Genomic DNA, 26,407 nt, shown 5'->3' on the forward strand with positions numbered 1-26,407 from the left:
ACAGTATAAGGTATGTAAACTATGGCCCTATGGAGTACAGGTGGGGGAGTAATGAAGCACAGTGTACAGTATGTAAACCATGGCCCTATGGAGTACAGGTGGGGGAGTAGAGAAGCATAGTGCAAGGTATGTAAACCATGGATGATGGCCCTATAGAGTACAGGTGGGGGAGTAGTGAAGCAAAGTGTAAGGTATGGAAACCATGGCCCTATAGAGTACAGGTGGGGGGAGTAGTGAAGCACAGTGCAAGGTATGGAAAACATGGCCTTATAGAGTACAGGTGGGGGAGTAGTGAAGCACAGTGCAAGGTATGGAAACCATGGCCCTATGGAGTACAGGTGGGGGAGTAGTGAAGCACAGTGTACGGTATGGAAACCATGGCCCTATAGAGTACAGGTGGGGGAGTAGTGAAGCACAGTGCAAGGTATGGAAAACATGGCCTTATAGAGTACAGGTGGGGGAGTAGTGAAGCACAGTGCAAGGTATGGAAACCATGGCCCTATGGAGTAAAAGTGGGGGAGTAGCGAAGCAAAGTGTAAGGTATGGAAACCATGGCCCTATAGATTACAGGTGGGGGAGTAGCGAAGCAAAGTGTAAGGTATGGAAACCATGGCCCTATGGAGTACAGGTGGGGGAGTAGTGAATCACAGTATAAGGTATGTAAACTATGGCCCTATGGAGTACAGGTGGGGGAGTAGTGAATCACAGTATAAGGTATGTAAACTATGGCCCTATGGAGTACAGGTGGGGGAGTAATGAAGCACAGTGTACAGTATGTAAACCATGGCCCTATGGAGTACAGGTGGGGGAGTAGAGAAGCATAGTGCAAGGTATGTAAACCATGGATGATGGCCCTATAGAGTACAGGTGGGGGAGTAGTGAAGCAAAGTGTAAGGTATGGAAACCATGGCCCTATAGAGTACAGGTGGGGGGAGTAGTGAAGCACAGTGCAAGGTATGGAAAACATGGCCTTATAGAGTACAGGTGGGGGAGTAGTGAAGCACAGTGCAAGGTATGGAAACCATGGCCCTATGGAGTACAGGTGGGGGAGTAGTGAAGCACAGTGTACGGTATGGAAACCATGGCCCTATAGAGTACAGGTGGGGGAGTAGTGAAGCACAGTGCAAGGTATGGAAAACATGGCCTTATAGAGTACAGGTGGGGGAGTAGTGAAGCACAGTGCAAGGTATGGAAACCATGGCCCTATGGAGTACAGGTGTTGGGGTAGGGAAGCACAATGTACGGTGTGGAAACCATGGCCCTATGGAGTACAGGTGGGGGAGTAGAGAAGCACAGTGCAAGGTATGGAAAGTATGGCCCTATAGAGTACAGGTGTGTAAGGGGGGGGGGGGGGGAGTAGTGAAGCACAGTGCAAAGTATGGAAAACATGGCCCTATAGAGTACAGGTGGGGGAGTAGTGAAGCACAGTGTAAGGTGTGGAAACTATGGCTCTATGGTGTACAGATGGGACAGTAGTGAAGCGCAGTGTAAAGTATGGAAACCTTGGCCCTATGGAGTACAGGTGGGGGAGTAGTGAACCAAAGTGTAAGGTATGGAAACCATGGCTCTATGGAGTACAGACGGGACAGTAGTGAAGCGCAGTGTAAGGTATGTAAACTATGGCCCTATGGAGTACAGGTGAGGGAGTAGTAAAGCGCAGTATAAGGTGTGTAAACCATGGTCCTATGAAGTGGCCATGGGGGGGGGAGGGTAGTAAATCAGTGTTAAGTATGGAAACCATGGCCCTATGGAGTACACTAGTGCCTGATTGAAGAAAAATGTTGGAGGTCTCACCGAGGCCTTTGATCTTTGGACGAGTCACTGTGGTAACTTCCTCATGATCAATGGGTTGGCTTGACAACGAGAAGATACTGATTTCAGCCACTCGTATAGCTGGGTCCTTCCTGTTTCCATGGAGATCAAGAACCTTCATCCCCTCTGTAGGGCGTTGCATCACCTGTACAACACAGAGAAATACATGATATCTCCTCACCACTAACCATTACTGCCCAAGGCTGTAAATTTCCCACATGGGAGACCAGAGATGGGATAACTACGGTATATCTCTGCCATTATGATCAGCTCATTCCATTGGTGGAACACAACACTAAATGTTACATCCTCTACCAGTTCCAGAAACTAAACATGGAGCGGGGTACAAGAAGTAATTGACCTTCCTCTAGGAAGTACAACAGAAGGAATGAAGCGCGTTACCTCTGCCATGTTAATCACTCCGATGGCCAAAGACTTGTAGCCCAGAATGGTGCGGTTCTTGTAGCGTTTACGCCTCTGCAGCATAATCTGTAAGTTGTTGGAGTCTCTCTTCAGGAAATGAGGATACTAAAGGAAGCAGACAAAAGGAAATCCACCATCATTATGTTTATTCTGTGCTCCACATCAGATGCAGTATAAGCAGGTCTGCAAAGGTCCACCTGAGGCCATCAGACACATCCTGGCCAACAGAATTCAACCAAGGGCTACTGGTATGTCCTCCAACTAGGGTTCATACACATGTCCCAACGATCTGCCTATCTTCTAAACTTGGTCTGTTGGCAGATAGTTGGGTTGGTAAAAAAAAACAGACGATCAACTGATAACAGGTTCCAACCGGTGGATCAAACTGCCCAACTATCATGCAGGTTGGAACGTATGTACAAGTCGTTTGAACAACTTTATGGTTTTTGAATGCAGACATGTTGTGCGGTTTGTCGTTTAGCTTGTATTTAAGTGAGTTGGTTGGCGTGTGTGTACGTACTTGTCTTTTAAATAACGTGTTGTGCATTATGTTGGACTTGTGTATGAGCCAAGCAATGACTCATATCATGTAGCTTGCATTGAGATAACGGGATGGACATGAAGAAAATCAAGGAGATACAGGTAGGAAAGAAGAGACGATATAATAAACTACCTGGAGGGAGAAGGTGAGCTCCAGGTCTGTCTCCATCACGCCACACGGGGGAAGCTGGTACTCATTGGACCGGAGGACTCTCTTGGATCCCTGGAAGGAGACAGTCAAACATAATACTACACAGTACTAATTCTCCTTACATCTACAATTTCTACACATTGCCATCCTCCAACTTGCCTGTGCCCAACAGGCCCTCAATTGCTAGTTGTATATAAATTTTAATTACCTGCAGCTTCACCGCAATCACCACAGAGTTTAGATCTCTGTCCAGCTCCCTCAAAACCAACAACTTCTTCAATGTCAGACTGCAGATTCTGTGGAAATACCAACACCATCATAATCAGTTTCAGGCGTGTCCACTCCACTCGCAAGCAGGACAGATTTGGGACTTGTGCCACAAATCTGTCTTTAGGGTGCCTGTGTGTGAGGGGACCACTAGATTACCAGGGAATGCTGTGATGGAATGGGGGGGACCACTAGATTACCAGGGAATGCTGTGAGGGAATGGGGGGGACCACTAGATTACCAGGGAATGCTGTGAGGGAATGGGGGGACCACTAGACTACCAGGGAATACAGTATTATCTCGTTATAGTAAACTCAAAGAGACCGGGAAAAGTGGTTTACTATTTCAGAAGTTTACTATATCAGAAATTGTCCTAGAAATGGCCCAGCATGCCCTGGTACATTCTCTGCTACAAAGGAGCAGCTCTGTCCTCTCAATGGAGGTGCAGTACAAGCACTTGCACATTTGGTGGACTACGAGGTTAAAAGGCAACTGTAGCAAGAGCTTGGGTTCAAAACAAGATTGTCTCCTGAAGAGAGGGAAGCCTCAGGATCCTATTGAGGCTTCCCTCGCTTGTCTAAAGCCCTCCGTTGCAGAGCGCGGCCCCCTCCACATCAGAGCTGCACAGCTCCACTTCCTTATTTATGGCCGCACTCTAGCCGTGTGAGCCCGCCCACTCTTGTGCAGTAGTACGGCGCGGCCATGAATCAGGAAAAGGAGCTGCGTGGCCCTGATCTGATTAGCGTCAATGCCTTGTCCCTAATCTTCTGGGTGGCCGCACTCAGCGACAGGAGACATTAGAATACAGAGGTAAACCTCAGTAAGATCCTGAGGCTTCCCTCTCTTTAGGTAAGTATCTATCTGATTTTGTACCCGAGCTTAGGCTGGGGAACACTTTAAACAATACCAATTGCCTGGCAGCCCTGGTGATCTCTCAGGCTGCAGTAGTGTCTGAATAACACCAGAAACAAGGATGCAGCTAATCTCTCAGGCTGCAGCTAATCTGCTACATGCTTGTACAGGGTCTGTGGCTAAAAGTATCAGGGGGAGGATCAGCCAGGCAACTGGTATTGGTTAAAATGAAATAAATATGGCAGCCTCCATATCACTCATTACAGTTGTCCTTTAAGTATACCTTAGGGCTGCATAGCCAGGCTGGACAAATCGCTAGTACAGTATCCAGGGCTCCTTAAAAACTGCAGCCGCCACTAAATAGAGGCAGCCACTAGTTTCCTGTGAGTGGCTCCGATACCTCTGCGGGCATTTCCCCCAGGCTGCTTATTTGTACAGTACTGTATATCCAGCGCCGGAGTCATTCTTGTCTTACAAATGTTATCAGGCATCAACTCACCTGCAACCACCTTGAAGAGAGCAGTCAACCATGGGCTATTATATCAGAGTTTACTGTACCAGGCGTTGCTCCCATAGACTTAAAACTGAGATTGGCCGGGACCTGGAGAGGTAGTTTACCATTATTGAATGTTTACTGAACCACTAGGACGAGTTCCAATAGAGTTCATGCTGAAATCTATCAGAAATCTGTGTGCAGTGTGTGGGCAGGCAATACAGCCCTCTCTGAACAGGTCCTATCAGAGAAGGATCTATCACATGGTCGAGATGGACTAGTGTATGGCTACCTTTAGTTGTTGTATACAGTATTTGTTAATTACTGTACAATTGTCGCTAGAGGTGTACCGAACGGTTCGCCGGCGAACGGTTCCAGGCGAACATTGGGGGTTCGCGTTCGCCTGCGCCAGGCGAACTTTTCCGGAAGTTCGATTCGCCCCATAATGCACTATGAGGGTCAACTTTGACCCTCTGCATCACAGTCAGCAGGCACATTGTAGCCATTCAGGCTACAGTAAGCCCTGGAGCCCCACCCCCCCTTATATAAGGCAGCCTCCGGCGGCCATTACAGTCACTCGTGTGCCTGCTAGAGAGAGGAAAGGGACAGCTGCTGCAGACTTTTTCTCTTAGGGACAGATTAGTTAGGTTCTAGGCTGCTTTGCTTGTTCCTGACTGATTAATATTGCTTTTAAAGCACCCAGCAACAGCTCTTTTCAGAGCTCAACCTGTACATTTTTTTTTTCTGACACTTTTGTTGCATGCACAGCCTTGCTAATTGATAGTGTGTGTGCCACTGCCAGCAGCCCAGCACATTCAGTGACTGACTGCCTGTGTGTGTGACAGGGAGCTGCACATTGTACTACCCAGTACTGCATATACCCCAGTACCTGTTGTGTTTACTTAACCCACCTCATCACTGCATATACTTAGCTTTGTGTTGAGTGAACCCAGCTCACTGCATCTAACTACCCAGTACCTGTTGTGTTTACTTAACCCACCTCATCACTGCATATACCTAGCGTTGTGTTGAGTGAACCCAGCTCACTGCATCTAAGTCTAACTACCTGTTGTGTTGAGTGAGAACCCAGCTCACTGCATCTTAAGTACCTTTACTGTATACTGTTCAGTGAACCCAGCTCACTGCATCTAACTACCCAGTACCTGTTGTGTTTACTTAACCCACATCATCACTGCATATACCTAGCGTGGTGTTGAGTGAACCCAGCTCACTGCATCTAACTACCTGTTGTGTTGAGTGTGAACCCACCTGGCCACCTCACTGCATCTAACTACCTGTTGTGTTGAGTGAGAACCCACCTCACTGCATCTTAAGTACCTTTACTGTTGAGTGAACCCAGCTCACTGCATCTAACTACCTGTTGTGTTGAGTGTGAACCCACCTGGCCACCTCACTGCATCTAACTACCTGTTGTGTTGAGTGAGAACCCACCTCACTGCATCTTAAGTACCTTTACTGTTGAGTGAACCCAGCTCACTGCATCTAACTACCCAGTACCTGTTGTGTTTACTTAACCCACCTCATCACTGCATATACCTAGCCTTGTGTTGAGTGAACCCACCTCACTGCATCTAATTACCTGTTGTGTTGAGTGTGAACCCACCTGGCCACCTCACTGCATCTAACTACCTGTTGTGTTGAGTGAGAACCCACCTCACTGCATCTTAAGTACCTTTACTGTTGAGTGAACCCAGCTCACTGCATCTAACTACCCAGTACCTGTTGTGTTTACTTAACCCACCTCATCACTGCATATACCTAGCCTTGTGTTGAGTGAACCCAGCTCACTGCATCTAATTACCTGTTGTGTTGAGTGTGAACCTACCTGGCCACCTCACTGCATCTAACTACCTGTTGTGTTGAGTGAGAACCCACCTCACTGCATCTTAAGTACCTTTACTGTTGAGTGAACCCAGCTCACTGCATCTAACTACCTGTTGTGTTGAGTGAGAACCCACCTCACTGCATATAGCTAGCATACCCCCGAGATGGACAAAATGGACAAACCAGGTAGAGGAAGAGGTAGAGGCAGACCCAGAGGAAGGCCACCAGGCACCGGCAGGTCTGTGGCTGTGCGAGGTGGTGTTGCTGTGATTTCATGCGGACCTGCCCCAAAATACAGTGCTCAGAAGAAGGCACGTGCCATCACTTCCCAAAATCGTGAGGAGGTGATTGAGTATTTAACACAGAACACCTCATCTCCCGCAGCCACCAGCGCTACAACAAGCACCGCATCCGCTGCATTTGACACTTCGCAGGAGTTATTTGGTGGTGGTGGTGAAATCACTGATTCCCAGCCACTACTGCAACAACAACAAGAAGGTGCAGGTACACCACCTCATACGTCTGAGTTAGGTGGCGATAGTATGGACGTAACGTGTGTGGATGGGGATGATGGTGGACCACCTGAAGTTGGTGCACTTGAGGAGGTGTCTGAGGAAAGCGCAGCTGGCCAGGAGGATTATGATGACGATTATACGGATACCACATATGTTCCCGGTAGAGGAGATGACCAGGGGGACAGTTCAGAGGAGGAGTCAGAGAGGAGTAGGAGGAGACGACTCCATGATAGAAGCAGAGGGAGCTCGTCCTCAGAAACAGCTGGGGGCAGTGTCCGGTGCCATGTATCGCCAGCTATGGCCAGGGAGCACACATGCCCTTCAACGTCAGCTGCTGCTGATGCCACCGTAGCGCCATCACCCCAGGGGGCCTCAGCGGTTTGGAATTTTTTTCACGTGTGTGTCTCAGATCGGAGCAAAGCCATCTGTTGTCTCTGCCAGCAATAATTGAGCCGTGGAAAGGCCAACTCTCACGTAGGGACAAGTGCTTTACGAAGGCACCTGGAGAGAAGGCACAAACAGCTATGGCAAGAACACCTGAGGAAAAGAAGCACCCCTCAAAAGACAAGCAGCGGAGAACAACCGTGGCAGCCGTCACAGGGGGCTTCTGCTGCTCCACGTTCCCATGGTATTGTTCGTGGCTGGGGGGGGAGGAAGAATGGATACACTTTTAAACAATTTAAAAATACAACCATCTAAACTTTCAAACAATTATACAACCATCTAAACTTTCAAACAATTTAAAAATACAACCATCTATCATTTTCAAAAAATTAAAAAAAAAGGGCAAAAAAACTTGCCCTCCGTAAAACATTCTTGGCAAATGCTTTCGACTTGGTTTGTCTTCCGCTGGCTCAAGGGTCCATCTGACCACAGATGCCTGGTCTGCAAAGCACGGTCAGGGCAGCTACAGCATGGGTCTCAGCAGGCTCCCACTTCGGGCCGCAATCCAACCTTCATTCCCCGCGGTGACAATGGCAGACTTGCCCTCCATAACGGATTCCCGTTAAAGGATTTAAAGTTAATTCATTTCAAATACACAGCAGGGCCTCGAAAGTCCGCCTCCTGTATTGTTATTTTTGATCACTACCTCGGGGCGGGCGTGCGTGCCTACCTGCTGCCCTCCTTGGATGTGTAGTGGTAGCCGTTTCTCAGGCTCCACACCGGATTCCATCCCTCATTTCCCGGGCCATTACCCGGGGTCACAAATGACAGACTTGCCCGCCTCCATATGATTCTCGTGAAAGGAATGTGGTGTCATCTTTGCCCGCCATAACTGGTTCTCGTTAAAGGATTTAAAGTACATTCATTTCAAATACACAGCAGGGCCTCGAAAGTCCGCCTCCTGTATTGTTATTTTTGGTCACTACCTCGGGGCGGGCGTGCATGCCTACCTGCTGCCCTCCTTGGATGTGTGGTGGTAGCCGTTTCTCAGGCTCCACACCGGATTCCATCCCTCATTCCCCGGCCATTACCCAGGGTCACAAATGACAGACTTGCCCGCCTCCATATGATTCTCGTGAAAGGAATGTGGTGTCATCTTTGCCCGCCATAACTGGTTCTCGTTAAAGGATTTAAAGTACATTCATTTCAAATACACAGCAGGGCCTCGAAAGTCCTCCTCCTGTATTGTCATTTTTGGTCACTACCTCAGGGCGGGCGGGCGTGCATGCCTGCCCGCTGCCCTCCTTGGATGTGTAGTGGTAGCCGTTGCTCAGGCTCCACACCGGATTCAAACCTCTCATTCCCCGGCCATTACCCGGGGTCACAATGGCAGACTTGCCCGCCTCCACAGGATTCTCATTGTAGCGGTACTGAACAAGTACACAGCAAGTAGAAAATGTAAATTAAAAACAAAACGTAAGCATTTTAACAATGCCATGGAAAGTTGAGAAGGAAGTCACACATTACCTGACATCACTGAGTGAGGAAGAGCAATCACGCCATGTTGCGCAGTAGTCCAGCATGGCCGTCACTACACAAACAGCTGTTTGCGGTGCGTTACACAGTGAGTTTGGTGTGTCAGTGTGAAGCAGTACTCTAATTACACTCCCTGATTGATGTATACACATGCAAGATGTTTGAAAGCACGTTAGGCCTGCAATTTAGCATTCAATGTGATTTCTGCCCTTAAAACGCTGCTTTGCGTCAAATCCAGATTTTTCCCGGGGACTTTTGGCATGCATCCCACTCCGCCATGCCCCCCTCCAGGTGTTAGACCCCTTGAAACATCTTTTCCATCACTTTTGTGGCCAGCATAATTTTTTCTATTTTTCAAAGTTCGCCTCCCCATTGAAGTCTATTGCGGTTCGCAAATTTTTCCGCGAACCGAACCTTCTGCGGAAGTTCGCGAACCCGGTTCGCGAACCGAAAATCGGAGGTTCGCGACATCTCTAATTGTCGCTATAATTTATATTGTTCTACCATTTCTGCATCCTGTACCCTTCTCTGTTTTTACTTGTGTACTGTGTACAGCACCACGGCAGAGGATGGCACAATATAAGTAATCAGCAATGATATCTAGGTTTTGTAATGTCCTATAATGGAAGGTTTGTGGGATTTCATAGAACCCCTGAGCACAATATAAGCCCCCCGGAGTGTTCACGGCCTGCAACACATTATATACAATCTGTCAGGTGACTGGCGGTCACAGAGCATGGCTCCCCTCTAATCTCTGCTAGTCACTAATCTGCACAACATAATCCTCATTAGCAGCTGGACTTCCTGTGTGTGACACGCCAAGGACACGCCACCTTCCAGCATTCCTGTGTCTCACCTCTCTCTCTCTGCTCTGCTGGAAACGTCTCCCTACAATCCTGCTATGTGCTATCACTGCAGCCAGGGCCTGGACATATCAGGACATATTGGTGATGAGAAAAGGTTACCGTATATATAAACTATATGGTCATACAGCTGCAGCTCCTGCTATGTGCTATCACTGCTGCCGGGGCTGGCTTATATCAGAACATGTTGGTGATGTGAAAATGGTTATATATAAAATACATGGTTATACAGCTGCATCTCCTGCTCTGTGTTATCACTGCAGCCGAGGCCTGGGTCATATCAGGACAAAGTGGTGGTGGGAAAACGGTTATATATAAAATACATAGTTGTACAGCTGTACCTCCTGCTATTTGTTATCACTGCAGTCAGAGCCTGGGCCATACTAGGGCATAGTGGTGGTGGGAACATGGGTATATTACATGGTTATACAGATGTATCCCCTTCTAGGATTGTAGCCAGGACTAGGTCATATCAGGACATACTGGGTCCAGGAGAAGGGTTACAAATAAAATACATGTTTATACATCTCCTACAATTTATTGGTGGATATAAATGCCACAAATTGAGTAACATATGGGTACCCTAAGGAGGGAATAAAGGTCTGGGGCCGAGAGGTACAGTCGTGTATCATTTGCATATAAGTGTTGTTGTAAATGACATGCGTCAATTATGTTGCACAGACCGTGCATGTAGATGGAAAAGAGGAGGGGAATCTGATCAGAGAGGGATCGATTGCTGCCAAAATACTGCAGATTTCCAATAGTCTGTGTAGCCGCCTCCATCTGCTGGGCCCCTTAGATCTCCCCAATGCAATGCGTACCTCCTTCCCTCAGAGCCGTGGTGAGTATTGCAAAGTTCACCTGTCCACTAGCGCGCTGCTTCTTGTGTCTTCTCTACATCGCAACAGTTGTACTCCATGACTCAGTGGACCGTGTGTGATCTCATCCATGCCGTGAGGTCATGTGGTATAGGTGCCCAGCAGCGATGGAGAGAAGACATGGGAGGAGTGCGCCCACGGATGGTGAGCCTAACCACGGCTTCAACACTAACCACAGGCCTGGGCGAACACATTTCAAGGGAAGACCCACTGTCGGTCGTCGGGAAATCGAACGCCACTACTGCCGCACACCCAACCAAGCCCGTTTGAGTGAGATCTTTCCAACATGCCAGTACGATCATTAAGATCGATTTTGGCTGAAAAATCGTTTAAAATTACAATCAGGTGGCCACGTTGTGGAATTGATCTCTGGCAGATTCGATCATTATAAATGAATCTGACTGATATTGACACCATAAATCAAGTAATTTATGAGCACCTTAAGAGACTGTAAAAGACCTTTCAGAGAGATAGGAAGATAACCAGGAGAGAGCAAGGCCATTTATGCCTATAGATGAAAGGATCTCTAGGAGTAAAGTGTGGTCAACAGTGTTCAACGCTGATGACAGATCAAGAAAGAGGAGTATGGGAAAATGACCTTTGGATTAGCTGTAAGAAAATCATTGGCCACTTTAGTAAGGGCTGTTTCTGTGGAGTGGATTGTGTGAAAGCCAGACTGGAACTGATCAAGCAGGAAGTTAGAGAACAGAAAATTGCTTAATTCAGTATGCATATGGTGTTCCAGTAATTTTGATGCACAGGGGAGAATTAACACAGGGCAGTAGCTGGAGGGTGCAGTGGGATCTATTTTTTTTAAGTAGAGGCTACAACAGCCCTTTTAAGTCAGGATGGGATGATACCACTGGAATGGATCCAAGATCTCTGTACAGCGCTGTGCAATATGTCAGAGCTATATAAATGTAAAATAGCATTGTGTGACTGTGGTGAGGCAATTAGACTGTAACTCCTCTGGTGCAGAGACAGATGGGAATGGATCAGTGATCTCTGTACAGCGCTGTGAAATATGTCAAGGCTATATAAATGTATAATAATAAGTATGTGACTGTACTGAGGACATTAGTGTGTAAACTCCTCTGGCGCAAAGACCGATGGGAATGAATCTGTGATATCTGTACAGTGCTGTGGAATATGTTAGAGCTATAAAAATGTATAATAATAGTGTGTAACTGTGATGAGGACATTAAGCTCCTCTGGTGCAGAGACTGATGAGATTTCTATACAGCCCCGAGGAATATGTTTATAAGACATGACACAGCAGAATAGCGGAAAATTGTATACTTACCTATCGGTAATGTTCCTTTCCTGATGCTTCCATGGCAGCACCTATGGGTAGTTGCTCCGCCTTCTACCCCCATTGGACAGGTGAATAGATAAATTAAAGCCACCTCCCCCCACCACCAGGTGTCTAGTACTTTGAGACCTCACCGAGCGAAAGGGTGGGTCCTAGGTGCTGCCATGGAAGCATCAGGAAATGAAAATTACCGGTAAGTATACAATTTTCCACTTTCCTTATACTTTCATGGCAGCACCTATGGGAACTAACTAGAGAATATATATCCCCCAACAAAGAAAGGGAGGGCAACGTTTGCTGGTGCAAGTACAAAAAGTTTAATCGGCACTCCAAGTCCAATATATGAGTATAATCAGTCAAGTCGGTGCCACAGATAAAGACTGATCTGCCAAACTGGACCGAGGAATTGGCGGCTGGATCGACCCTGTAGTGGTGCATAAAGATATGTATGGACCTCCAATTAGCCGCCTGACAAATCTTGTCCGCCGCCACCTTTGAAAATGCCGCCCAAGAGGTCGATACTGATCTGGTGAGGAGGCTCTAGGTTAATAGCCTTGAATGCCGTCTGTATGGCCTTCACAATCCATGACGAGATTGTCCTGGACGACGCAGGCTCACCTTTCCTGCCACCTGCAGGAACAACAAACAGTCTCTCTGTTTTCCTGAAGGATTCTGTACATTGTAAATAGAGTTTCAGAACTTGTCCCACGTCCAGCTTGTGTGGCACTCCCAGGTCTGATTCTAAGAAAGTAGGTAATGTCCAATCTTGGTTAAAGTGATAAACTGTAGACACTTTAGGTATAAAGTGTTGAATCGGTCTGATGACCACCCTGTCCGGGAAGAAAGTGAGGAAGGGCTCTTTGATTCCTATGGCCTGTAATTCCGATACACTTCTAGCTAAAGATACCTCCGTCAGAAAGACTGCTTTCAGTGTTAACAGCCATATAGTACAGTCTTCCAAGGTTCAAATGGAGCATGCATGAATGCATCAAGAACAGCAGGTAGGTCCCACTTAGGGAAGATGGATTTCCTTGGAGGCTTGATCTTCATTACCCCCTTAAGAAATTGCACAACTAGGGGATCAAATGCCCACCTGGTTTCAGTTAGTGCGGACAGGGCCGCCAACTGAATCTTGAGAGCAGAGTAGCTTAATTGCTTGTCCAAGCCAGTTTGCAGGAAGTCCAAAACGTGATTAGTTGTTGGGTGAACAGGATCAAACTGCTTGTCTCTAGCAAATTCAAGAAATTTGAACCAGATGTTGTAGTAGGTTCTGTTAGTAGATGGTTTTCTGGACTTTAATAAAGTTTCAATAACCTTCTCGGAGCATCCTGCCCTTCTTAATTTCTCGCACTCAATCGCCATGCCATCAAACCTAGTTTGTTGGGACTCGGATGAAGGAACGGTCCTTGTGTGAGTATGTCCTGTGTCACCGGTATCGGCCATGGAGGCTCCATCTTGAGGCTCCAGAGTAGAGAGAACCATGGACATCGGCCAGTGTGGAATAATAGTGTGGAATAATGGCTATCAAGACTATTCTCTCCTGTACAAGTCTCTTGAGTATTCTGCCTATCATCGTAGTAGGAGGGAATACATATCCAAGACTGAAATTCCAGTTCGCCGTTAGAGCGTCTGTTGCCTCTGCCTTTGGTGAATAATGGCGAGAGAAAAATCTCCTGCATTTCGCATTCTGAGAGGTGGCCATCAGGTCCACCTCTGGATATCCTCATTTCTGACATATCTCCCTGAAGATTCTCTGATTCAGCGACCATTTGTTGTTGGAGAAAGAATTGCGACTGAGATAGTCTGCTTTGACATTGTCGACTCCTGGAATGTATAATACTTTCAAGTTGAATACATTCTTCTCTGCCAAATTCATAATCTGAGACGTCTCTCGCAAGAGGTTGAAACTCCGAGTTCCGCCTTGTTTGTTGATGTAGGACACTGCCGTCCTGTTGTCCATTCTCAATAGTACTGTTTTGTCTCTCAAGTAATGCAGGAAATGGAGACGTGCCTGGAACGCTGCTCTCAATTCTAGTATGCTTGCAGGGATACTGCATTCCTCATGACTCCATACACCCTGTGCTGTTTGGGTTAGGAAATGGGCTCCCCAACCTCTGATGCTGGCATCTGACATAATCACCAGAGGCCTGTCCTGTTCTATACGGTGTGCCTTGGACAGATTGTCTGATTTTGTCCACCATGCTAGGCTGTTCCTCATAACTGGCGTGATCCTGATTCGTTGATGCATACTGGCTCCGTTTCACTGACCCAGGAAGCCCCACTGGAAGGCTCTTGAGTGCCACTGTGCCCAGCGCACCATCTGGATTGTGGATGTTAGTGTCCCTAACAGGCTGAGGCACTGCCTCGCTGGGCAGGTTGTGAGTAAGGTTACCTCCTGAACTTGATGTCTTACAGTGAGTTTTTTCTCCTCTGGAAGACTGACATAGTTCCGTGTTGTCTGGAACCTTGCCCCCAGAAAAATCATCTCCTGCACAGGCGATAGCTGACATTTTTCTAGCTTATTAGCCAGCCAAAGCGCTGAAGTGTCTGTAGTAGCAGATCGTTTTGAGATATAATTGTAGTCCTCTCTTGAGACAACAGTATGATGTCATCCAAATAGTGAAGAATTCTCAGTTCCTTTAGACGAAGCAAAGATACTATCTGAACTAGAACTTTCGTAAAAGTCCTGGATGCAATATTTATGCCAAAAGGCAGGCATGTGAATTGGAGGTGCGTGTTGTCTACTGCAAATCTCAGATATTGCTGAAAGTTTGGATGGACGGGCACATGCAAATACCAACTTTCTCCAAAGAGACCGGCACCACTCAAGCAGGGTAGTCTTTAAGCTCTTTTATTGCATAGAAAGTGGCAATACAATGACAGTCGCTGTTTCGGGCCTAGCCCTTTATCAAATTGCAGTAGCCATAACAAACACCCATGTGCAAAGTCCTTAAATATCCCACCCCCAATAAAACCACCAATAGGTGTCCTAATGGGCGGGGTTAACGGCGGACCTGATGGGGAACATGTAAAAAGCACACATGTAAGCACACAAACCTTTACCTGGGCAAAGTCTCCATATGTTGCCAAAACGCCGCTCAGCGCCGCTTCCATGCGTGTCATGTGAAATCCGTGCGTCAGCAAGCCCCTCCTCCACCATTTCAGAAAGACCAATGGGGCTGCTGCACGCTGTGGCAAGGAGACCGTCCTGTCTCGTAACCACCTGCGTTCCACCAGCCGACTTCCTGTCGGAAAACCGGATGTGACGCTACGGGACCCAGATGGTCACCGTAGCAACCATACACACAGCGCAGCGCGCTGTAATAGGCTGGAATCTGTCCCCCTCCTCGCTGCATGTGTGCGGAGACGGGGAGGCAGAATAATAAACTCCCAATCCCTCTCAAAAAGATAACAATATAGATGGATAATCAAGAAAAGTAATACACCAAGACCGAATTCTCCTCCCCGCGTCAGCACACACCAGAGCAGCCAACAGGGGACATCCCACCCAAAAGTGTTAGCAAACATATATAAAGAGACAGGCAAAAGGTTTCTATACTTCACCCAATACAGGTCAGCCGGACCACCGTCCAGGGAATCTAAAAACAAAGCAGAAGTAAAAAGCAATAAGGCTCATTATCAAATACATACATACAATAATAATATTCAGGTTGTGACAAGGTAGCAAGCAGAAGGAGACAAAAATTAGGGACAATAGCTCAACGTGCATGAACACAAAAACCCAGGTCGTACTCCCGATTTAGACCGCCCGGTTCAAGAGTACCGAGCCGTCTAATCCAGAACGCCTCCCTCCTACGTAGCTCAATCTCTCTATTACCACCCCTCCAATCAGGCGGGACAGAATCAATGACCGTAACTTTTAATTGAGATACGGAGTGTCTAAGAGCTGAGAAATGTTCGGAGACCGATAGGCCCTGCGTTTTATGACGTATCGCCGATTTGTGCGACGAAATGCGGTCTTTGAGCCGTTGCGTCGTCATCCCGACGTATGCCAGGCCACATGGGCACTTCAGCATATAAACAACATAGGTCGAGTCACAAGTATATAAACGATCCAGGTTAAACGAATTTCCACGTGAGGGATGGGTAAACTTGTTACCCTTCAAGACCATACCACACATGTGACATCCCAAACAAGGAAACATGCCAATACGTCTACCCTCAGGTCGTGGCCGTCTCTTGGGTGTCACCTTATCACGTATGGTCGGAGCCCTCTTAAAGGCCATCATAGGTGGATATCGGAATTCCACAACCTGCGGAAAACCATCCGTGAGAACCCGCCGGTGTCTGCGGATCACCCGTGACACCATGTCACTGCAGGCACTGAAGGTCGACACGAATGGCATACGCGGTCCAGCTGGAATCCTCTTTCTTTTACCTGTGCGGGGCAACAAAACCTGTGACGGATAACCCCTCCTCCGAAATTTCTCAGACATCTCTTCTCTCCTAAGTCTACGACTAGACTCATCACTCACTATCCTGTCAATTCTTCCAAATTGGCTCAAAGGAATGCTTTCTTTCGTAGCCACAGGATGAAAGCTCCCGTAATGTAGCACTGAATTGCGGTCGGTGTCCTTGACATACAGGTCGGAGATAAGAACCTCCCCTTCCCTGGTGATCTGTGTATCAAGTAAAGATATACTATTCCTGTCACTGTGAGACGTCAGTCTTATGTAAGAACAGCAACCGTGTAATTGAGCGATAAATTCCAACAGGGTCTCACGCGACCCCCTCCACATGCAGAAAACGTCATCGATAAAACGCCACCAGCACAAAGCGTGCCGGTGGAATAATGCATTGTTGTAAACAAAGGCCTCTTCATAGAGGCCCATGTACAAATTAGCATAGGAGGGGGCCACATTAGAACCCATCGCCGCACCACGGCGCTGTACAGCCGGTGATACCGTGCAGCAAGGGTGAATCAACGCGGCGGTCAGCCCGGGAGACCGCGCGGGGTGGAACCCGCTGTAACAATTCCAAAAGCTGACATACTGCAAATACCATGTGAGTGCTATTTTAAATAAAGTGTTTTAAATTTTTAACTATACTGCGCAATGAGGAGCTTTTGCTTCATATTTTAAGGTGTGAGAGGAAAACTGTATGAGCTCAGAGTCTGATATATCGCTGCTTTCCCTGTCCATTTGGTCTGAGATGTGTCGTGGAAGGTGAGGGGAACCTATTTAATGCCCCACAAGCGTATGTGCTACTGTGATCGTAGCATATAAAATAGGTGAGTCGCACTCCTGATGGGTGACTGATATCTGGTGGAGGAAAAACATAAGGAAGCGCTGCTGAATAACCTATGTTGAACTTTTGTGGAAATTTACTCATTTCTGAACAGAAGCGCAAGCCTCATGAACGATAGAAACAGAATTGTTTTTAGTCTGTGGACTATATCATCACTTTTAATAGTGTCTGTTGAAGGATTTATGTGTGTTGTAGGGAGTATCTATAGCCCACAAGTGATACACTGACACCTAGTGGATGATAAGATATTTTATTGGGAATTGAGATTATAATTAGTGTGAGCGCTGTTTTTTATTTTTGTTGTGATTCCTTTGAGCCAATTTGGAAGAATTGACAGGATAGTGAGTGATGAGTCTAGTCGTAGACTTAGGAGAGAAGAGATGTCTGAGAAATTTCGGAGGAGGGGTTATCCGTCACAGGTTTTGTTGCCCCGCACAGGTAAAAGAAAGAGGATTCCAGCTGGACCGCGTATGCCATTCGTGTCGACCTTCAGTGCCTGCAGTGACATGGTGTCACGGGTGATCCGCAGACACTGGCGGGTTCTCACGGATGGTTTTCCGCAGGTTGTGGAATTCCGATATCCACCTATGATGGCCTTTAAGAGGGCTCCGACCATACGTGATAAGGTGACACCCAAGAGACGGCCACGACCTGAGGGTAGACGTATTGGCATGTTTCCTTGTTTGGGATGTCACATGTGTGGTATGGTCTTGAAGGGTAACAAGTTTACCCATCCCTCACGTGGAAATTCGTTTAACCTGGATCGTTTATATACTTGTGACTCGACCTATGTTGTTTATATGCTGAAGTGCCCATGTGGCCTGGCATACGTCGGGATGACGACGCAACGGTTCAAAGACCGTATTTCGTCGCACAAATCGGCGATACGTCATAAAACGCAGGGCCTATCGGTCTCCGAACATTTCTCAGCTCTTAGACACTCCGTATCTCAATTAAAAGTTACGGTCATTGATTCTGTCCCGCCTGATTGGAGGGGTGGTAATAGAGAGATTGAGCTACGTAGGAGGGAGGCGTTCTGGATTAGACGGCTCGGTACTCTTGAACCGGGCGGTCTAAATCGGGAGTACGACCTGGGTTTTTGTATTCATGCACGTTGAGCTATTGTCCCTAATTTTTGTCTCCTTCTGCTTGCTACCTTGTCACAACCTGAATATTATTATTGTATGTATGTATTTGATAATGAGCCTTATTGCTTTTTACTTCTGCTTTGTTTTTAGATTCCCTGGACGGTGGTCCGGCTGACCTGTATTGGGTGAAGTATAGAAACCTTTTGCCTGTCTCTTTATATATGTTTGCTAACACTTTTGGGTGGGATGTCCCCTGTTGGCTGCTCTGGTGTGTGCTGACGCGGGGAGGAGAATTCGGTCTTGGTGTATTACTTTTCTTGATTATCCATCTATATTGTTATCTTTTTGAGAGGGATTGGGAGTTTATTATTCTGCCTCCCCGTCTCCGCACACATGCAGCGAGGAGGGGGACAGATTCCAGCCTATTACAGCGCGCTGCGCTGTGTGTATGGTTGCTACGGTGACCATCTGGGTCCCGTAGCGTCACATCCGGTTTTCCGACAGGAAGTCGGCTGGTGGAACGCAGGTGGTTACGAGACAGGACGGTCTCCTTGCCACAGCGTGCAGCAGCCCCATTGGTCCTTCTGAAATGGTGGAGGAGGGGCTTGTTGACGCACGGATTTCACATGACACGCATGGAAGCGGCGCTGAGCGGCGTTTTGGCAACATATGGAGACTTTGCCCAGGTAAAGGTTTGTGTGCTTACATGTGTGCTTTTTACATGTTCCCCATCAGGTCCGCCGTTAACCTCGCCCATTAGGACACCTATTGGTGGTTTTATTGGGGGTGGGATATTTAAGGACTTTGCACATGGGTGTTTGTTATGGCTACTGCAATTTGATAAAGGGCTAGGCCCGAAACAGCGACTGTCATTGTATTGCCACTTTCTATGCAATAAAAGAGCTTAAAGACTACCCTGCTTGAGTGGTGCCGGTCTCTTTGGAGAAAGTTGGTGTTGGTGCGCCCCAAGGGACACTGGGACGAAGACCGTGGCACACTGACTGTTGTCCAGCTTTGTGGTGCTCCTCCTATGCTACTTGTCTACTACTGTTGGGCACATGCAAATATGCATCCTCCAGATCCACTGACAACATCCAGTCTCGCTCTCTTGTGGCCAAGATTACCGATTGTAGGGATTCCATCTTGAATCGATGTAGTCTTATGTGGTCGTTCAGGAATCGGAGGTCTAACACTGGCCTTAGCTCTTCTGACTTCTTCCTCACAAAGAAGAGTGGTGAGTAAAGACCTTGACCTCTCTTCTCCATTGGAACTATGCTCACTGCTTCCTTGGGGATTAAGTCCTGAATATATTCATAGAGGATTTTCCATTTCATACAAGATTCCGGAACATGAGTGGGAAAAAAAGTTGTCTTTGGAGGCCCTTTCTTGAAACTCCATCGATGGCCTTGGGATACTGTATTCACCACCCAAGGATTCGTGTCATGTTCCGCCCAAATGTGCCCGAAATACCGAAGTCTGCTGCCCACCGGACACATCTGAGCGGACACACCGTCAAAACCCCTTAGTGGTATTTTGTGTGGCTGACAGGGTCTTCTGTCTGTTTAGCTTCCGAAGAGTAGCCTGACCACCCTGCCAGTTGCGTCTTTAATCTTTGCCCGGCCTATAGGCCCTTGCATTTCTGAATTTAGACTGTTGGACCTTATTTTGCTGATTGAAGGGCTTCTTTGGTCTGCGATCGTGAGGGATTAACCCCGACTTGCCTCCCGTAACGTGAGTTATCGCAGAGTCTAGCTTTTCCCCAAATAGCTTGCTACCTTCAAAGGGAATTCTGCAGCAATTCTGTTTGGAAGTGGCGTCGGCCGACCATAACCTTAGCCATAAAGCTCTCCTGTCACAGCATACAGTATTGCTCGAGAAATGCGTCTGACTAGATCCACTGCAGCCTCGCCCACAAAGTCCGCTGTTAATTTAAATTCTTCCAAAGACTTAATAAGTGTCTCCATATCAGCTTCCGCAGTGATCACTGTTTCCAGCTCTTCAGTCCAAGCACCAATAACTCTGCTAACTGAAGTCAGTGCCACTGTCGGTCTTATTGCTCCTCCAATAACCAAGTAAACCTTCTTTAGATCTCCGTCAATCTTCCTGTCGATTGGCTCTATAAACGATACGGGATCATCGATAGGCAGGGTAACGTGTCTCGCCAATCTCATTACAGAAGCATCTACTGCAGGAACACAGTCAAATGTTTTAGTATGTTCTTCTGGTAGTGGGTATAATTTTGAAAGTCTATTATGAAGGCTGGGTTTCTTCTCCAGCTTATTCCACTCCCCCTGGATGATCTCGGCTATCTCGTCCATAAAGGGAAAGGTAGCAGGAGTCTTTTTCAGGTGTTTAAAGGAAGTCTTGTTCTGTTTGCTTTCCTTACTTGCTTCCTCTTCGGGAATGTCCTCCCAGTCTATCGCTTGCTTATGTACGGTTCTACTAAAGTGAAATCAAACCCTGCTTCTGTTTTATCAGCTGACAGTACAGTGATGACGAACCTTGGCACGCCAGCTGTTACAAAACTACAAATCCCATCATGCCTCTGCCTCCCCTAGTTATGCTTGGAGCTGTCAGAGTATTGCAATGCCTCATGGGACTTGTAGTTCCACCACAGCTGGAGTGCCAAGGTTAGCCATCACTGGTTAGCCATCCGCAGCAGCCTGAGATGCAGAGGCGGCTGCCGACATAGAGGGCCTGGGTTCATTAGCAACAGGAGGCGCCTGTGGCATTTTAGAGACATAGTTCGCCATCGACTTCTGTACCGCCTTCCTAATAAGTTCCGAGACCTCTGCAGGTTGTTGCTGCTCACTGGATATCTGTGAAAAGCATCTGTGACAGACTAGCTTGTTAAGTAGTGATCTTCTTCCGCAAGCCCAGCAAGACTTTGACGAATGTTTCACTTTCTTGGTTCGTCGTAGTATTGTTTGGGAGATCTGCTTCTGCTTCTATAATAGTATGCTCCTGAGTCACGTCTTTTTGGTGATAAAGATTGAGGCATGCTGAGATAATTCCACGATGTCTTCAGAAAGCTCTTCTGGCAGGTTTCTGGGGCTGTCAGGAGACAGAAACTGTCTTAGTCTTCTGCACTCTTTTAGAACAAGCTAGAACATATACTTACCTTGTGCACCTCTTACCTATTAATCCTAGGCTGATCGTTTGATGGCGCATTGGGATCCACGTTTTTCTCCAAGAGGAACTTGCAACGGCTGTGGAAGGATGGGGTATAATTGCTAATATAGTAATCCCTCTCAGAGGTAAAACCTAGCAAAGAGGCTAGCACTCGGGTTGCAGCAGTAAAGTCCTACCAGGAATCCTGAAAGGCAGAGTATAAATTTGTCTTCCGAACTGCGACCGGCGTCCAGACCGCATGTGGTTAAGCAGGACGCCAGACGCTGAATGAGACGCTGCTTTTAAGCCACCTCCTGCCCTCCCCGGCGTACCCACGTAAGGGACGCGTACTTCCGGTCGCTTGGAACGCAACCGGAAGTGACGTTGCCGCTGAAGACAGCCCCTCCACAGCTAGCGCACCTGCACTAGAGGTCTCCCCGACCCCGCCGAAGACAGCAGAAACCACCACTGAGCCATTACAAGTTACAAGCCTGTGACAATTTAAAGGTATGAATGGGATCCTGCGCAGGATGACATTTAGTCATTACACCAATTACCGGGGACAGCGCTGAACCATGGGTGACATTTAGTCCCCCGTCCTGACAGCCCAAAACACAGCGCTGTCCAGGTCCCCCAAGATCAGCAGAACAGAGACCTGCTACAGAACTGCTTTTAGCAATCACAGAGCCTAACCAGTAGAGGCTAAACCTGGTATAAAACCACAAGGAGTGGCTGGTAGAGGTGCACAGCAAAAGATCCTGTCCGAGGTGAGGACAAAAACATAGACACCTGGTGGGGGCGGAGGGGGGGGGGGGGGGAGGGGGCTATAATTTATCTATCCACCTGTCCAATGGGGGTAGAAGGTACTCATAGGTGCTGCCATGAAAGTATGAAGAAATATGCTCTGGGTGAAGATATTAGAGTGTGAGCTTTTCTGACACTAATACTGTGAATGGCCACCAGATGGCAATAGTAAGTACCTGGGCACGCAGCTTGGGGAGCATCGATCCACCTCCCATGTTGCAAACAGGTTCATGGGCACCGGGGCAGTACTGGAGCCCTCAGGTTTCATCCCCGTCACCCCTCCAGTCAGACCCGGCCCGCCATCCATCCCCCGAGGAAGACACAATGCTTGGGTCCCTCCATTTCCAGCGGCAACAAGAAGCCCCCCAGCTCGGTCGGCCATAATGGGTTATGGCACCTCTGGGGACCTGTAAGAGGAAAACAGAGACATAAGTAGCAGCAGGAAGCTTGGTTACATGACAGGATCACCTGATAAAACAACCTGCTATAGGCTCCTCCCACTTGTACAACCCCTCAAGAAGCACAACAGACCAGCTCTATGGAGGATGGGCAAGGGCGGGGCATCATCACTCATGCCCAGCCAGGGGTCCTGATAGAAAATTGCTATAGGGCACCCCTCTTATGGTAAGGGGTATTTCTGATACCGCAGTGTATGCAGCAGAGTACTGTGAGTAACTTTAGAAGGTCTGAAAACAGCCCCGTTTACTACAATGGATCCATTATTCACTGTCCGTTATGCATAGCGTTGGTACCAGACGTGGTGTGACCAAAGCCTAAAAAATGACTCATTTCTATCCTGAACTGAGTGCTGACAAGATCTGCACAGAGATAAGTAGTGCAGAGACTATTCAAAACAAGGGATGAGGTACCCTCCTGGAGAAGGTATCCTCCTGCTTCTCAACCATCTTATTCTGGATGCCACTCAGGCTCCTGAAGTTAAACCTGGAGAAAACAGAATCAATACAATCAACCGCCCGACCGCACAGGTCTTGGCCCTGTCACATCTCCTGCCTGGACTACTGCAACACCCTCCTGACAGGCCTCCCTCTGAACCACATCACCCCCTCCGCCCATTCATGAATGCAGCAGCCAGACTCATCTACTCCTTCCACCGTTCCATCTCCACTATGCAAGTCCGCCCACTGCCTCCCAATATATTTCAGAAACAACTTCAAGATCCTGTGTCAGGCCAACAAATCTATGCACAAGTCTTGCCTGAACCTACATCTCTGACCTGGTCAGCAGATATACACCTGGCTGTCCACTCTGCTCCACCAACAACCTCCTCCTAACCTCAACATGCATCTTTCACTCCCGTGCATAACTACAGGACTTTACTAGAGCTGCCCCCATCCTGTGGAACTCTCTCCCACTGCCCCCCTCCTTCAGACAAGCCCTCAGAACTCACCTCTTCAAGAAGACCTACCCCAACTCGTTGATGCTTAACTCTCCCTGCCGAGAAGCTCTCAATACAGTTCCCCCTCCTATCATGTCACCACCCCTCTCTTTAGGTTGTAAGCCATTGGCAGGGCCCTCCCTCCTTGTGTATCCTACTTGATCATGCATCCTGCACACAGAACACCGTGAACTTGAATTATTTGGACTACTACCCCAGTGCATGATCTGGCATTGTGTGTCTTACTTCTTATTACCAGTATTGTGTTGTTTGCCACCCCTGATATCATTGTCTGTAACCTTATTTACTGTCCAGTGCTGCATAATATGTTGCCACTATATAACTACCTCATTATCATCATCATCATAATAATAATAATAATAATAAAGGAATAAGGAAGGGAATACTTCCAGCACAGGTAAACATTTTTGGAAATCACGTTATAATCAAAGCTCTATATCATGTGTTGGCCATCGTCTCTGTGTCAAGGACGGGGCTTATACAAGGTTGGGGGATGGGTAGTTCTCTGGTGGTAGGGTGAGTGTTACACCTGGTTGAGGGAAGAGGGTTATATCTGGTTTGGGGGGTAGTGGTGGTATGGTGTGTTAGGGAACTCCCATGTTCCCTAACACTAAAGGCACGGGGGGAATTTGAACCCTGAGTGAAGCCGAATGACAGTGCACCCTCAACTAACTGTTCTCCTACTGCCCCAAATCCTCCATGCCCAAATTTACGGTTTCAGTTGGGTATACCTGACTGGGGGTAGTGGTCTATCTCTGGTGGTGGTGGGGGGATTATGGCTGGTTGGGGGGAGGGAGTTATATCTGGCTGGGGAAGGATTGTATCTCTGTTGGTGGGGGGGAAGGAGTTATACCTGGCTGGAGCAGTGGTATCTCTAATGGTAGTGGGGTTATACCTGGCTGGGGGGGGGGTTCTCTCTAGTGGTGGGTGAGTTATACCTAGCTGGGGGCAAAGTCTCTAGTGGTGGGGGTTATACCTGGCTGGGGGGCAGGGTCTCTCAGGTGGTGGAGGGAGGGGTCTTTCTCTGGTGGTGGGGGCGGGGGGAGGGGTTACCTGGCTGAAGGGTGTTGTCTCTCTGGTGGCGGGGGAGGGGTTATATACCTGGCTTGGGAGAGGTCTCTCTCTGGTGGTGATGAGAGGGGGTTACACCTGGGTGAGGGGAGTTATACCTGGCTGGAGTGGGAGGGGTCGAGATACCCTGTTTGGCACGAGGGAGGGGTGGGGTCCCAGGCAGAAGCACTCTGGTAACGCGGAGTGACACCGGGAGGGGGCGGGGTCTGTGAGGTGGGCGGGGTTTTCTGTGGACATTCTCACCGATCGATGCCAGAGCTCAGCGGCTGTAGCGGGCGTGACGTCGCGTCATGTGAACAGGCTGGGGGCGGGAGGAGTCTGTGCGCGTCTGTAAAGCGTCACCACGGTAACCGCATCCCCGCCTAGGATGTGACGTCGGGCTTTTGCGTAACCGAGCGGTGGGAGAGAGTGAGAGTTCTGTAGCTCCGCCCTTTTCGTCAGTTCGGCGGTACGGGACGGGTTGTCACTCACAGGCAGGCGGGGCTGCTGTCACTGTAAAGCTCCACCCCTTCACTGCCAACCACATACATACCCTCCGATTGGGGCGTGGCAATGTGGGTCTGCGGGCGGAGCCAGGACTCCAGACAGAAAAAGAAAAGGAACAGTGGAGATAAAGAGACAGAACTTTTATATTGCGCTTTTTTTCTGGTGGTCTTAAGGCGCTTTAGGTCTGTAGCCATTAGGGTGCTCTCCATTCGCGACCAGGATTAGGAAGTCTTGCTTAAAGACTCCTTACAGTTTTAGGTTCAGGCTTGAAGTGATGTGTGGAGTTGAACTACCTGGTTGTACTACTAGCACGTGAACTCCTGAAGACTTCCAAAGCCACCCGCAGTGGCAGAGAGCACTCTCCAACTGATTGGATTGGTCAGACCGCTAACAGGGGATGCAGCGCTGGAATGTGGGGACTGTGAGAGGAATGGGAAGGCTCATTAGGACTCAGAGCCTGTCCTTAGGTAATTATTATTATTTTTTTTTATGACTTCAGCAAATCAACCTAGAGCAGGGGTCCCCAACCTTTTCCGGCTCGAGGACCACTTTCTGACCACATTTTTCTCGGGGGGGGGGGGGGGGGGGGGGGGGGTCGTCGGCGATGCGCGACCTAGTGGACAGTATAGCTAGTATAGTGCCCCGTGTAGCCAGTATAGTGCCCCAGTATAGTTAGTATAGTGCCCAGTACAGCCAGTATGGTGCCCCAGTATAGCTAGTATAGTGCCCAGTACAGCCAGTATAGTGCCCAGTACAGCCAGTGTAGTGCCCCAGTATAGCTAGTATAGTGCCCAGTACAGCGAGTATGGTGCCCAGTATAGTGCCCCAGTACAGCCAGTATAGTGCCCAGTACAGCCAGTATAGTGCCCCAGTATAGCTAGTATAGTGCCCAGTACAGCCAGTATAGCTAGTACAGTGCCCAGTACAGCCAGTATAGTGCCCCAGTATAGCTAGTACAGTGCCCAGTACAGCCAGTATTGTGCCCCAGTATAGCTAGTACAGTGCCCAGTACAGCGCCCCAGTATAGCTAGTACAGTGCCCAGTACAGCCAGTATAGTGCCCCAGTATAGTGCCCAGTGCAGCCAGTATAGTGCCCCAGTATAGCTAGTATAGTGCCCAGTGCAGCCAGTATAGTGCCCCAGTATAGCTAGTATTTTGCCCCAGTATAGCGCCCCAGTATGGCTAGTATAGTTCCCCAGTATGGCGCCCCAGTATAGCTAGGTGAGTGCCCAGTGTAGCGCCCTAGTATGGGTGGGTGTGTAGGAAGTGCCCCTCTCCCCAAACGGCCGCG

General features: G+C 48.3%; 1 protein-coding gene across 5 annotated transcripts in view; it reads right to left on the minus strand.

Moving 5' to 3' along the window:
* The window catches only part of LOC137504331 (phosphofurin acidic cluster sorting protein 2-like), a 75,892-nt gene extending 50,903 nt beyond the window's left edge, over positions 1–24,989 (minus strand). For 2 of the 5 annotated variants that reach the window (XM_068232606.1, XM_068232603.1), the window contains exons 1-6: positions 24,874–24,987; positions 22,319–22,549; positions 3,135–3,222; positions 2,909–2,998; positions 2,215–2,340; positions 1,795–1,957 (exon numbers count right to left, since the gene is read on the minus strand). In XM_068232606.1, coding sequence (XP_068088707.1) covers positions 1,795–1,957; positions 2,215–2,340; positions 2,909–2,998; positions 3,135–3,222; positions 22,319–22,524 — 673 coding nt within the window. In that variant the 5' untranslated portion in view covers positions 22,525–22,549; positions 24,874–24,987. The other 3 variants (XM_068232604.1, XM_068232605.1, XM_068232607.1) reach the window with 3 other exon arrangements.
* Between the last annotated feature and the right edge of the window lie 1,418 nt (positions 24,990–26,407).

This window comes from Hyperolius riggenbachi, chromosome 4, assembly GCF_040937935.1.
Source record: "Hyperolius riggenbachi isolate aHypRig1 chromosome 4, aHypRig1.pri, whole genome shotgun sequence".
Lineage (NCBI taxonomy): Eukaryota > Metazoa > Chordata > Amphibia > Anura > Hyperoliidae > Hyperolius > Hyperolius riggenbachi.